This window comes from Anopheles merus, chromosome 2R (assembly GCF_017562075.2).
Source record: "Anopheles merus strain MAF chromosome 2R, AmerM5.1, whole genome shotgun sequence".
NCBI classification, from domain to species: Eukaryota; Metazoa; Arthropoda; class Insecta; order Diptera; family Culicidae; genus Anopheles; species Anopheles merus.
The window spans coordinates 7,175,171-7,185,500 of NC_054082.1; the positions used below are offsets into that span (position 1 = coordinate 7,175,171).

A 10,330-nucleotide genomic window follows, 5' to 3' on the forward strand; every position below is an offset into this window, starting at 1 on the left:
GTGTACGCATAAGTACATAGTACCATACAGTTGGGTGTACCCAGAGGACCTTTTCTACCTTCGTTTCTCCATTAGTTTTCGCGTGTTTACACGATCTTCCCTCATTTCGGCGCAATATGTTCAGCAAACTGGTCGCTCTACAGCTAAACTAAAAACCGATGCACACTTTCGTGGCACCTTTTTGTACCGTTAAAACAAGTCACCCTAAGCTAAACTTATTAAACCCTTACAAAGCTAGCTAGCGAAAGGTTAAAATCAACACGGCGGAACGAAATCAACATTCTGAAACATTTCTCTCTGAATATGCTTTTCCCCAAAGGAAGGAGGAGGTTCCTCTTCGTTCAATGCATCTAAACAGCGCCATTGCACCAAACGATGGACTAAACCACAAAGCACACATGAGACGATGATCGCTGGTGTGCTGCTGATGTATGGGACGATGTCCAACATCACTTCTCTACGTGCGTTTCCCTTTTTTATACAATTTTGGCCAATGTAGTGTGTAACGTTCGGTACCGTTCATATGCAAAAACAGCAGCAGATGTACATGTAGTGGTTCCGGTGTAAAAATAGATTCTCGTATTGCACATTCAGTGGATTCCATTCGTGAGAGTTTACAACATGCCGCATGAATTCAACTTCCACCACATCTCGTGAATTGTGGGGAATTATGTATTATACTTCAGTTATAAGGTATAAGACAGTGAGCAGAAGGTGAGAGAAGTGACCAATGCGGATATTAGGTACACTCATAGTAGCAGGTCCTTGGCCAGGAACAACAGAGCAACAACTCCATACCCCGCTAAGGGTATAAACGACGGCCTGTAGTGGTAGTGCCGCACTGCCGCCACTCACATTAGAAGGTTCCATCGGCCTTGCGATAATGTGGCATCAATTACTTGATAAAAGGATTCACCAACTGGGAGGCATCGTGATGATGGTACGGATTCCAGGTATTTGCCGTCGGTGCTGGAGCTTGCTGTTGAGGTTGTTGCTGTTGGGCCTGTTGCTGCTGCTGCTGCTGCTGTTGTTGCTGTTGCTGCTGTTGTTGTTGCTGCTGTTGCTGTTGTTGCGTTTGCTGAGGGCCTTGCTGTTGCTGGGGCGGTGCTTGCTGCTGCAGTTGCGACGCGGGAGGTTTCGTGTCGACCAGCTCACCATCGCCGGTGCTGTTAGGATTGATCGAGTGTATCGACGAGTAGTGGCGCTTCAGGTAGAGCTCGGAGTTGAAGTGCTTCTGGCAGATCGGGCAGCAGACGGCCGTCGGGTTGTGTATCAGCCGCATGTGCTGCCGCAGATTGGACACGTTCGAGTAGAGCCGCGAACAGACCGGACAGCAGCGTGGCGTCAGACAGTTGGCTTTGTCGTCCGTGGACCGGTTGCTGTTCCGACTGCTGCGCCCCTTGCTCTTATCACCATTGCCGCCGCCGTTCCCGCTGCCGCCGCCACTGGCACCGCCGCCGCCACCGCCGCTGTTGTACTTCATGCTTTGCTCCGAGTTGACGGAAATGTTGTCGAGCGACTTCTCCATCCAACTGCTGTCGTCCTCCGATTTGTACTCGTGCACATTATGGCTGTGGCCGGTAGAGCCACCGGGTTGATTAGGTCCCGCTGCGCCGGAAACGGTCGCGGCGCCGGATTGGCTGAAACCGGCTACTGAAATGACAAAAGACAGGAGGGCGCATTTTACAAAGCGCCCGGGGGAAAGAAGACTTGAAAACGCATCCAAAATACAAACCATTATTGATTGCCCCCAGATGGCCCATGGCGGTGCGGGCATTGGTTTTATCCGCGTACGGTTCCATGCTGCAGTACGTTGGCGATTGGTGCGTGCCCGCCTCACTGTCCAGATACTCGACCATTTCCACTTTCGGTTCTACGTCCGACACTGCGAAAGAATGAGCACTTTATCGTCTTCACCTAGCGACGGCGGATACGCTCTTACCATTTCCATCCGGGCCGCCGCCGCCGCCGCCGGCCGTCATCGAGCCGTCCGGAGCCGTCTTGACGCGCTTTATGTTCAGCACGGACGATGTCTGGAGCTGCCCAATGTCGGACCGCTTCCGGCAGAACTCGTCCAGCATTTGTTCGTTCTTTTCCTCCCGGCGCAGTACGTCCTGGTGTGTCGGAATAATCAGATCTCCCTGTGGAAAACAGAAGAAGGTAAGATCGCTGTGGCAACGCGTAAACCCCATCAAAGCATGCAACGAGCTACTAGAATGACACTTTGGCGCGCTTCGCAGGAACCATCAACCCACACATTGCTTACATTGTTTTCTTTGCTCAGTCCACGGATTTGCAGCCCTTCGGCGGTTTTGATGAATTCCTTCAGATTCTCGTTCGTGATGTGCACCTCGCCGAGGTACATGTACTGCAGGATGGCTTTCAGCACATCGTACTTGACGTCGTTCATGAAAAACACTGGATGCGGGGAGGGATTTTTCTGCAACCAGTACAAAACAACTCTCATGAAGCTACTGCATCTCAACAGCGACGATGATGCTTCTTACCTTCAGCAGCTCCTTAAAGTAAGGGCTGCACGCGAACAGTACCAGCTTGTGCGCGGTAAGCATTCGGCCCTCGCAGGCGAACGTTATGTCCACCAGGTCGTCGTCTTCGCGCAACTTTTCGAACTGGGTGCTGACGTTCTTCTGAAAGTTGTTCCACTTCAGATAGAACAGCTCATCATTGTTGACGAACGATTTTTCCACCAAACCCGACGACATGGTGCTGCTGCCACACTGTGTGTTGGGGGGCCAAGGAAGGCGCTCTTGAGTTTGTTATGATTATTGGCCGCTCCGTTCGCTTCGGCTGAGATGGGTGATAAATAAACACACTACCATGCACGGGAGGGACGGGACCAACCGCAGGCGAAACGCCTTCACTTGAGCACGGTGTGCAAGGTCCGAGACCAAAACAGGCCCAAAGTAGCTTGCCAGGTTCTGTCGGGCTGGTAGTCGGGCGGAGCGCTGCTGCTACCGCGGAGCTGGTGATGATGCTGGTGGTGTTGTTGCTGAGATGGGAGCGTTGCCGTTTTTCCCCCTTTTCGTTACACCATTATCGCGCACTGCAAGCGCATCGTCGCGAACGCTGGGCGGGTAGCACTTTTCGTCGAGGAATTTTCGCACTTTTCACACCGTCCACTGTGCATCGATTTTCAGCCCGAAGACACCGTCCAACTGGTACGCCAACGATGCCAGAAACAGCATTTCTTCGACGAATTAAACCATTAAAAGTAATTAGTCTCTTTTTTCGTATGTATTTTTGTAAAATTGACAATTAACTGTCATTAGCAGTGCGGTCGATGCCGTCCGTACATTAAGAGTGCGCTCGATGGCGTCTCGAGCTGTCGCGGAGTTCGACCCTGCGTGGCAAATTGAGTCCAGCAGTTTTCACGAACTGTTTGTTTTAAATTACGTTTATAGCGAATTAAAGGCATTACAGGGGAAATATGATAAATCAAAATCATATCGTGGATTTTAAATAATTTTTTTCAACGATAAACCTTTTAGTTGATTCCAAAATAATTCAAAATAAATCAAACTCCGCTCGATGCTCAAATGCAAAGTCGAGCAGTTTGATTTCGAGTTGACGGTGCAACCATTTTTAACTGACACTTGCCGGTTGGACGGGAAACAGTGCGCGCAGTGGATGGAAATGTCTCTCTCAAAGATACCGATTTGCCGAATTTGCCTCACGAACGATGAGCTGCAGGTGTCGCTGTTTAGTGAATACGCACAGCGGAAGCTGCTGCTAACCAAAATACGCGTCTGTTTGCCGATAACTATCACTCACGCGGATACGCTGCCGGTAACGATCTGCAGCCAGTGCATCATTCGGTTGGAGCAGTTCTACGAATACTACTGCAAATCGGAAACGTCACAACGGATTCTGACGGAAGGAACCGGTATACTCTCCCGCCCGCGTAAAACGCCACCGGGAAGTTATACGCTTAGTGTCACAGGGACCGAGAACGGAGAGGCGAGCGGCCCGGTGGTCGAACAGATGGACCCGATTCTGACTCAATCTCCGCAGGTCAAAGGACCGGTAGTACAGAAAGAGGTAAGTCGTAAGAGGGTACCTGTTGCTCCGTTTGTTACTGCTGCTACAAGCCATCTCACACTTTATCGACAGATGCAATCCAATGCGTCGGGGTCGCCGGATGCGTCCCTAAGCTTTTTGCAGCAGGGAACGAGAAAACGCAAGCTCAAGAAATCATCGACGCAGAATACATTCTAGACACTATCGAACTGGTTTGTCTTTCATAGTTAAGTCTAGTAATAAATGATTGCCAAATCATAAGGTACTAATATCCAACCGTATGGGTTAGCACAACCCCACTATATCGAGATTTGTTGGCCAGAAGTTAGCGACCCGTGTCCTTCATAAAAACACTTACTTGCATTGTGTCCTTTAAAAGGATTATTTTTTTAGTATTTTCCTTGTAAAAATTACATTAATCTAAGTATAAGTAGAGTCTTGGAGATGATGTGGATTATTATTATTATTTGGTCTGGTACGAATTAGTACAGTTTTACTCAATTTTATTTATTTTCCAGCAAGCAACAATTAGGAGATATATTTGAAAATGGTCTTTTTACCGTTTATTTCTATTAATTTGAAACATGTTTGAATTTTTATTCCTAAAGGACATATAAATGTGAAAAAGAAAAAAAGAAGAAAAGACATTTAACATTAAGCTCAACAATATGCAATGTATCTTCTTTTCGATATCATTATAACGAATTCAAGAATTCCAATTGAAATGCCAACACAATGAGAATTGCAAAAACATCCCGGTTTGAATCTTCTTTGATTCCAAAGAACCAGTTGATGAGTCATTACAATTGCGATATTTTTGGAGAAATAGAGCTGCAGTATCCATCTGCCAACGGTTTCTCGTCGTTTGGAACATACACATTTGTAGTCTAAATTTTGGTAAATTCCCAAAGAACTGTGAATCTGCCTTCAACCAACCCGATAGTACAGTTCAAATAACGTCCATTGGTACAACAAACTGCAAAATTTGCCGGTTGTGCATTCTTATCAACGATGTGGAGCATTGGTCGGACTGCACAGACACGAAGATTCCTAAAGCAAAACAGCCGAGATTGTTCATGCAGTGCAAACAGAATCTGTTTAGAACGATTAACGTGGGAAAGTAAATATGTCTTCCTGGGTCATTCAAAAAATCACCTCAAACATATGATGATGCTCGTGCAAGGAATCACCATAAGGGTAGAGAACCATTTTTTCTTATTAATTATTATCTGATTCATTCCCATTGCGCCATTGGTTGCCATTCGTGAGGGTAATCCGTTTTCTTTTTGCCTCGATTTGTCGCGAGTAGAAATCCCCAATATGCTGGAAGAAACGCACCCACCCATCAACCGGCCGGGTCTGACCCACAGATGGGTCAAGAAATGTACGCCTCTCCTCTCCAGTTACAACCACCTTCGCAAGCCTTGCCGCTGATCGGACGGGCCTCCTTCTTTAAGATAATAATATGCTAACAAGTAGCAACATTCTCACTCACTCGGGTCTCCCACCCCGATTCGCCGCCCGATTGTGCGTGTGAACTCACACTTCGCACAAGAAAAATCCCCAATCAACTCACGTTCGCTCGTTAGCGCGAGTTCGCCATTCATTCAGCCCTGACTTGAAGTTCAGTTCAGTCGGACTTGACGAGTGCTACGGTGTGGTTCAGTGCTAACGGAAACAGAATGGTTTCCGCAAACGTATTCTCGGTGATCGTCGCGATATTGATGTTTGGTGAGTTTGTTTGTACCGCCTCGGAACTGGTTTACAAGCTTAATACAAATTATACTTCCGTATAGGAACGTTTGCCGGGGAAGCTTTGCAAATTGGTTGTAGCGATCCGGACGAACGCTGCCTTCCGATCCGCCACTGTTCGCCAGTGTACAGGCGTATCGAAAAGGAAGAACATTTGACAAACGCCACGTTCATGAAGGAGATACATCGCAAAACCTGTCAGCCGGCTGTACAGCAGGACAGGAAAACCCACATTTGCTGCCGCAAGCGCCACATCGGCTGCCGGCTGAATGGGAAACCGGGTGCTTGCTTGCTGCGTGAGCAGTGCCCAACACTGCAGACGACTACCGAGCGGAAGCTGATGCAAAATCCGGAGCAGAATCTGTGCTATGTGCACGACCGAAGGGTAAGCAATCTTGTCCATTCTTCCATTGGTGTTTGATGTATTAACTGTCGTTCCTTTCCCAGCATTACTTCTGCTGTACTGATCCGTACTGTGCCACGCACAAAAAGCTCTGCGAACAGGAGGCAGCGCCTCTGCAAGCAAAACAACCCGCCTCCACCTTTCCCCGCTGTACGGGCGCTAACGGTGAGGCGGGTTCGCTAGTTCCCGCCGTGCTGTGTGGTGGCCAGCCGCCTCGCCCCAGCAAGCGATCCGTCGATCAGCGGACGTGCTGCGTACCGCCGGCACAGCCGAACCGGCTCGTTTCCCACCCGAACGCAGCGAAACTGGCGCGCCTGCCGTGCGGTACGATCGGGCTGCTGGTTAAAATCCAGGACGGTACGTACGCACAGCGTGGGGAATTCCCGTGGATGGCGAATCTGGTTTACAAGCAGAAGGCGATCTGCAGCGGCACGCTGATTCATCCCTCGTACGTACTCACCGCTCGGCACTGCATCAACGGGGGGCTGGTTCGCGTTCGGCTCGGGAAGCACGATCTGCTGGAAAGGCCCGAATGCCCGACCGGCACGACGGCGGGAGGCGTGGACTGCCCCCAGCTTCAAGTGCAGGAGATTGCTATCGCGCAGAAAATGCGCAGCCACACGCACGACGTCGGGATGCTGCGGCTGGCCAGCCCGGCCGATGTGGCGGGCGAGCTGGTACGGCCGATCTGTCTGCCGGTGTACGCGTCCCTGCGCATGTACCTACCGCCCACGGTTACCATCACAGGCTGGGGACTGACGGAGAAGGAGAAGCCGGCAACCGTGCTGCTGAAAGCGCACACCCCCCTACTGATGGACGATCCGGCTTGCGCCAAGGACTATATGATCTGCGCCGGTGGCACTAGCCACAGCAATCACTGTGGCGGTGACTCGGGCGGACCGTACCAGGCGCTCGGTGTGTACGATGGCCAGTCGCGGTACGTGCAGTACGGCATCATCTCGGACGGGCCGGCCTACTGCTCCAATCCGGATCGTCCCAGTCGCGGTGTGCTGGTGGGGTACGTTATGGACTGGATCCTGGACCATATGGTGTTGTAAGGAAAAGACAGCAAGCGAGCGAGAGAGTGAATGGGTGAGTGAGTGAGAGAGTCAGTGGTTTCCGGTCTCAAATGAATCATTAAAAATGCTCATAGATTTTACGTACCCAGTTGCCATAGGTTTTAAGCAGTGTATATGAATGCGAAGTTGAATAAATTGAACGTTTTCTCCTCTTCGCTTACACGAAACAACTGCGCTGATCGATTCGCGACGCCCGTTTGGAGGCAACAGATCATTAATACCCTTCGCGCGATAATTATATTAATACGTTACTGCTTCCTTTTAGGAGAACTCTGTTATTCCAGAATGAATCTCAAACCCACCGTCGTCGTCGTTGTCTCTCGCAGAAAACACACAACAGTGGATGCGCTGCCGTCAGTTTTTGAACATGTCTCTGCTCTCTGCCCGTGTACCCATCCGAGTGGGGGTGAGGTCTGTGATAGAATCTTCTTCCTCGAGTGGCACTGCATCTGTGACAGTGTCGGACAGGCCGTGTCACGCGTGCGTGACAACTGCATGCGTTAATATGTTTTGATAGCTTACATCTAGAACGTGCAACACACTGCTCTGGCTGGGGTGTGTGTGAGGGTGTGTGTGTTACGAAGCCGACAACGAAAACAGCATGATGGTTCACAGACGCATACACACAGGACAGAGTTGAGCGGAGAGTGTTTGAGTGCTTGCTTCTCTCTGTCGTACTCTATCAACATGCCTCTGTATGATTCAATTGGGAATGGGAAGGACTAGGGGGTGGATGGTATGCAATTGGTAGAAGGGGTTAGAGCTTCCTCCCATTAATTTCCAGCAATGCAGTTCTAAGCGTGGTCCACGATCTCGTTGAGGCAGGCTTTAATTATTTACTGGTTTGATCCCGGAGTTGTGGTTTTCCCCAGTGTCCGATTCGATTGCCCATTCGTGAACGAACCCGTTGTGTAAGTGAGCATTCGTCGCATCGTGTTTGAGAGAGCACATTATCGCGGAACTCACCACCCCACTACTACGCGGTCCGGAGTTAGAGAAAGCCGTGCGACGATAACACGAACCACGAATCACCCCGACACGCCAAAGGGGCTCGTCGGTGCGGTCAGTTTCAAGTTGAACCCGTTCACAGGCGAACGGCAAAACAATGCGCTGTTGCGATCGTGTTCCGGTGGCGATGGTGCGCAGTTTGGCGCTGTGTGGTGTGCTGCTGCTCGCATTGTCTCACACACCATTGGGTAAGTTACGGTACAGTCTGTTACGGACGGGGCGCGTCATGGACGTTGTGTAATCACTGCTCTCCTTCCAGTTACGGCAGGCGGATTGCCCTGCGCCTTGCGGCAGTACCCGAACGGAGCGGTGTGCGTGTGCAATGCGACGTATTGTGATACGCTCGAGTACCGCGAGCCGGCGGAGCTGGGCAGCTTTCTGCTGGTGTCCAGCAGCAGTGGCGGGCTGCGCTTCGCCCAAACCGAGGGCAACTTTTCGCGCACTGCCAAACAGCAGCGGCCGACCCGTGCGGAAGCGGACATCACGATCACGCTCGACCCGTTGCGGCGCTACCAGCGGGTGGAAGGTTTCGGTGGCGCGTTTACCGGCGCAGTGTCGCACAATCTGGGCCGGCTGAATCCGACGCTGCGCGAAAGCCTGTACAAAGCGTACTACTCGCCGACGCAGGGCATTGCGTACCGGTTTATGCGCGTACCGATCGGTGGCTGTGATTTTGACCTGGCGCCGTGGGCGTACAACGAGCTGCCGGTGGACGATGCGGCCCTGTCCAACTTCACCCACCTAGATGAGCGCGATCTGGTGAAGGTGGCGCAGATCAAGGAGCTGATGAACGTGACGGGCAACGGCGAGATACGGCTGATCGGTGCCGCATGGAGCCCGCCGCCGTGGATGAAGACGAACAACGATTGGACGGGCGCCAGCCGGCTGCGGCCCGAGTACTACCAGACGTGGGCCGACTATCACGTGCGCTATCTGGAGCTGATGCGTGCCGCCGGGCTAAACTTTTGGGCCATCTCGACCGGCAACGAACCGCTGAACGGTGTGATCGGTTTCCTGTTTGTGCATTTCATGAGCCTGGGCTGGATTGCGCAGGACCAGGGCCGCTGGGTGGGAGAGAACCTCGGCCCGGCGCTCCGCGCTTCCGCCGTCAGCGAGGTGAAGCTGTTCGGGTGCGACGATCAGCGGTACACGTTCCCGCTGTGGTTCAAGCTGATGGACGAGGGCCACCCGAACGCGACGCGCTACCTGAACGGGCTGGCCGTCCACTGGTACTGGGACGGTGTGGCGCCGGCCGCCCTGCTCGACCAGACCGCCGCCCGCTATCCGGACAAGTGGATCTTCAACACGGAAGCCTCGCTGGGCGACAAGCCACTGCAGCAGCATCGGCCCATCCTCGGATCGTGGGAGCGGGCCGAATCGTACATCGTGTACGTGATGCAGGACCTGCAGCACAGTGTGCACGGATGGATCGATTGGAATCTGGTGCTCGATGAGCGCGGCGGTCCGAACTATGCGGACAACTTTGTCGAGAGTGCGGTGATTGTGAACGGAACGTCCTGGGAGGAAGCGTACAAGCAGCCGATATTCTACGGACTGGGACACTTTTCACGCTTTATACTGCCCGGCTCGGTGCGGCTGGAGGTGCAATCGTCCAGCGGCGATGTGCAGGTCATTGCATTTGAGCGGCCCGACAAGCGAACGGTGCTCGTAATGTACAACCGGTAAGCATGCAGGGGGGAAATTGTGAAATCGAAGCTAAAGATGTACCGTTTTTTTTATTTTAGAGCCAACTGGAAATCGAGCGTCAACATAGAGGATAAGCGGTACGGCAGTGTGCGGGTACGTCTTCCACCCAAATCGGTACATACGATGCTCTACCTATAAGACTGACTTCTAGTACGAACAGCAAACCAAACCAGTGCTACACCAAACCATCGTAACCTCGCAGAATCAATAGATGGGAGGAACAAACAACAAACCAAAAGCGAACACACACACACACACAAAACAATCCCCGAAGAATAAATGGAAGCTCGTTAGGAAGCTGAAGGTGCAAAGAAACACGGCATTACAGTCTGCTCGGCTTGGC

The 10,330-nt window shown here is 51.7% G+C and overlaps 4 protein-coding genes across 9 annotated transcripts; 3 read left to right on the plus strand and 1 right to left on the minus strand.

Moving 5' to 3' along the window:
- Positions 1-75: 75 nt before the first annotated feature.
- LOC121587955 (transcription factor GAGA-like) lies at positions 76-3,289 on the minus strand. 3 transcript variants are annotated; one of them, XM_041905357.1, is made up of 5 exons: positions 2,508-3,289; positions 2,267-2,440; positions 1,943-2,141; positions 1,736-1,873; positions 76-1,653 (listed from the first exon to the last, which is right to left on the minus strand). In XM_041905357.1, the coding sequence occupies exons 1-5, from the start codon at positions 2,721-2,723 to the stop codon at positions 896-898; spliced, it is 1,485 nt and encodes a 494-aa protein (XP_041761291.1). In that variant the 5' UTR covers positions 2,724-3,289; the 3' UTR covers positions 76-895. The 3 variants fall into 3 exon arrangements, with proteins under 3 accessions (XP_041761291.1, XP_041761290.1, XP_041761289.1); XM_041905356.1 differs by having other exon boundaries at positions 76-1,650; positions 1,736-1,885; XM_041905355.1 differs by having other exon boundaries at positions 1,736-1,885.
- Positions 3,290-3,516: 227 nt separating this feature from the next.
- LOC121587961 lies at positions 3,517-4,767 on the plus strand. Of its 4 annotated transcripts, none has more exons than XM_041905368.1 (3): positions 3,517-4,059; positions 4,132-4,250; positions 4,647-4,733. In XM_041905368.1, the coding sequence occupies exons 1-2, from the start codon at positions 3,550-3,552 to the stop codon at positions 4,234-4,236; spliced, it is 615 nt and encodes a 204-aa protein (XP_041761302.1). In that variant the 5' UTR covers positions 3,517-3,549; the 3' UTR covers positions 4,237-4,250; positions 4,647-4,733. The 4 variants fall into 4 exon arrangements, 2 of the variants coding, with proteins under 2 accessions (XP_041761302.1, XP_041761301.1); XR_006004140.1 differs by lacking the exon at positions 4,647-4,733 and adding an exon at positions 4,750-4,767 and having other exon boundaries at positions 3,518-4,059; positions 4,132-4,300; XR_006004139.1 differs by having other exon boundaries at positions 3,518-4,059; positions 4,132-4,300; positions 4,647-4,727.
- A 602-nt stretch (positions 4,768-5,369) lies between these two features.
- LOC121587956 (serine protease grass) lies at positions 5,370-7,410 on the plus strand. The gene is made up of 3 exons (XM_041905358.1): positions 5,370-5,769; positions 5,835-6,175; positions 6,238-7,410. Exons 1-3 carry the CDS (start codon positions 5,721-5,723, stop codon positions 7,249-7,251), a joined length of 1,404 nt encoding a protein of 467 aa, XP_041761292.1. The 5' UTR covers positions 5,370-5,720; the 3' UTR covers positions 7,252-7,410.
- Positions 7,265-10,302, plus strand: LOC121587954 (lysosomal acid glucosylceramidase). Its single transcript, XM_041905354.1, has 3 exons — positions 7,265-8,468; positions 8,540-9,962; positions 10,026-10,302. The coding sequence occupies exons 1-3, from the start codon at positions 8,378-8,380 to the stop codon at positions 10,123-10,125; spliced, it is 1,614 nt and encodes a 537-aa protein (XP_041761288.1). The 5' UTR covers positions 7,265-8,377; the 3' UTR covers positions 10,126-10,302.
- Positions 10,303-10,330: the final 28 nt, after the last annotated feature.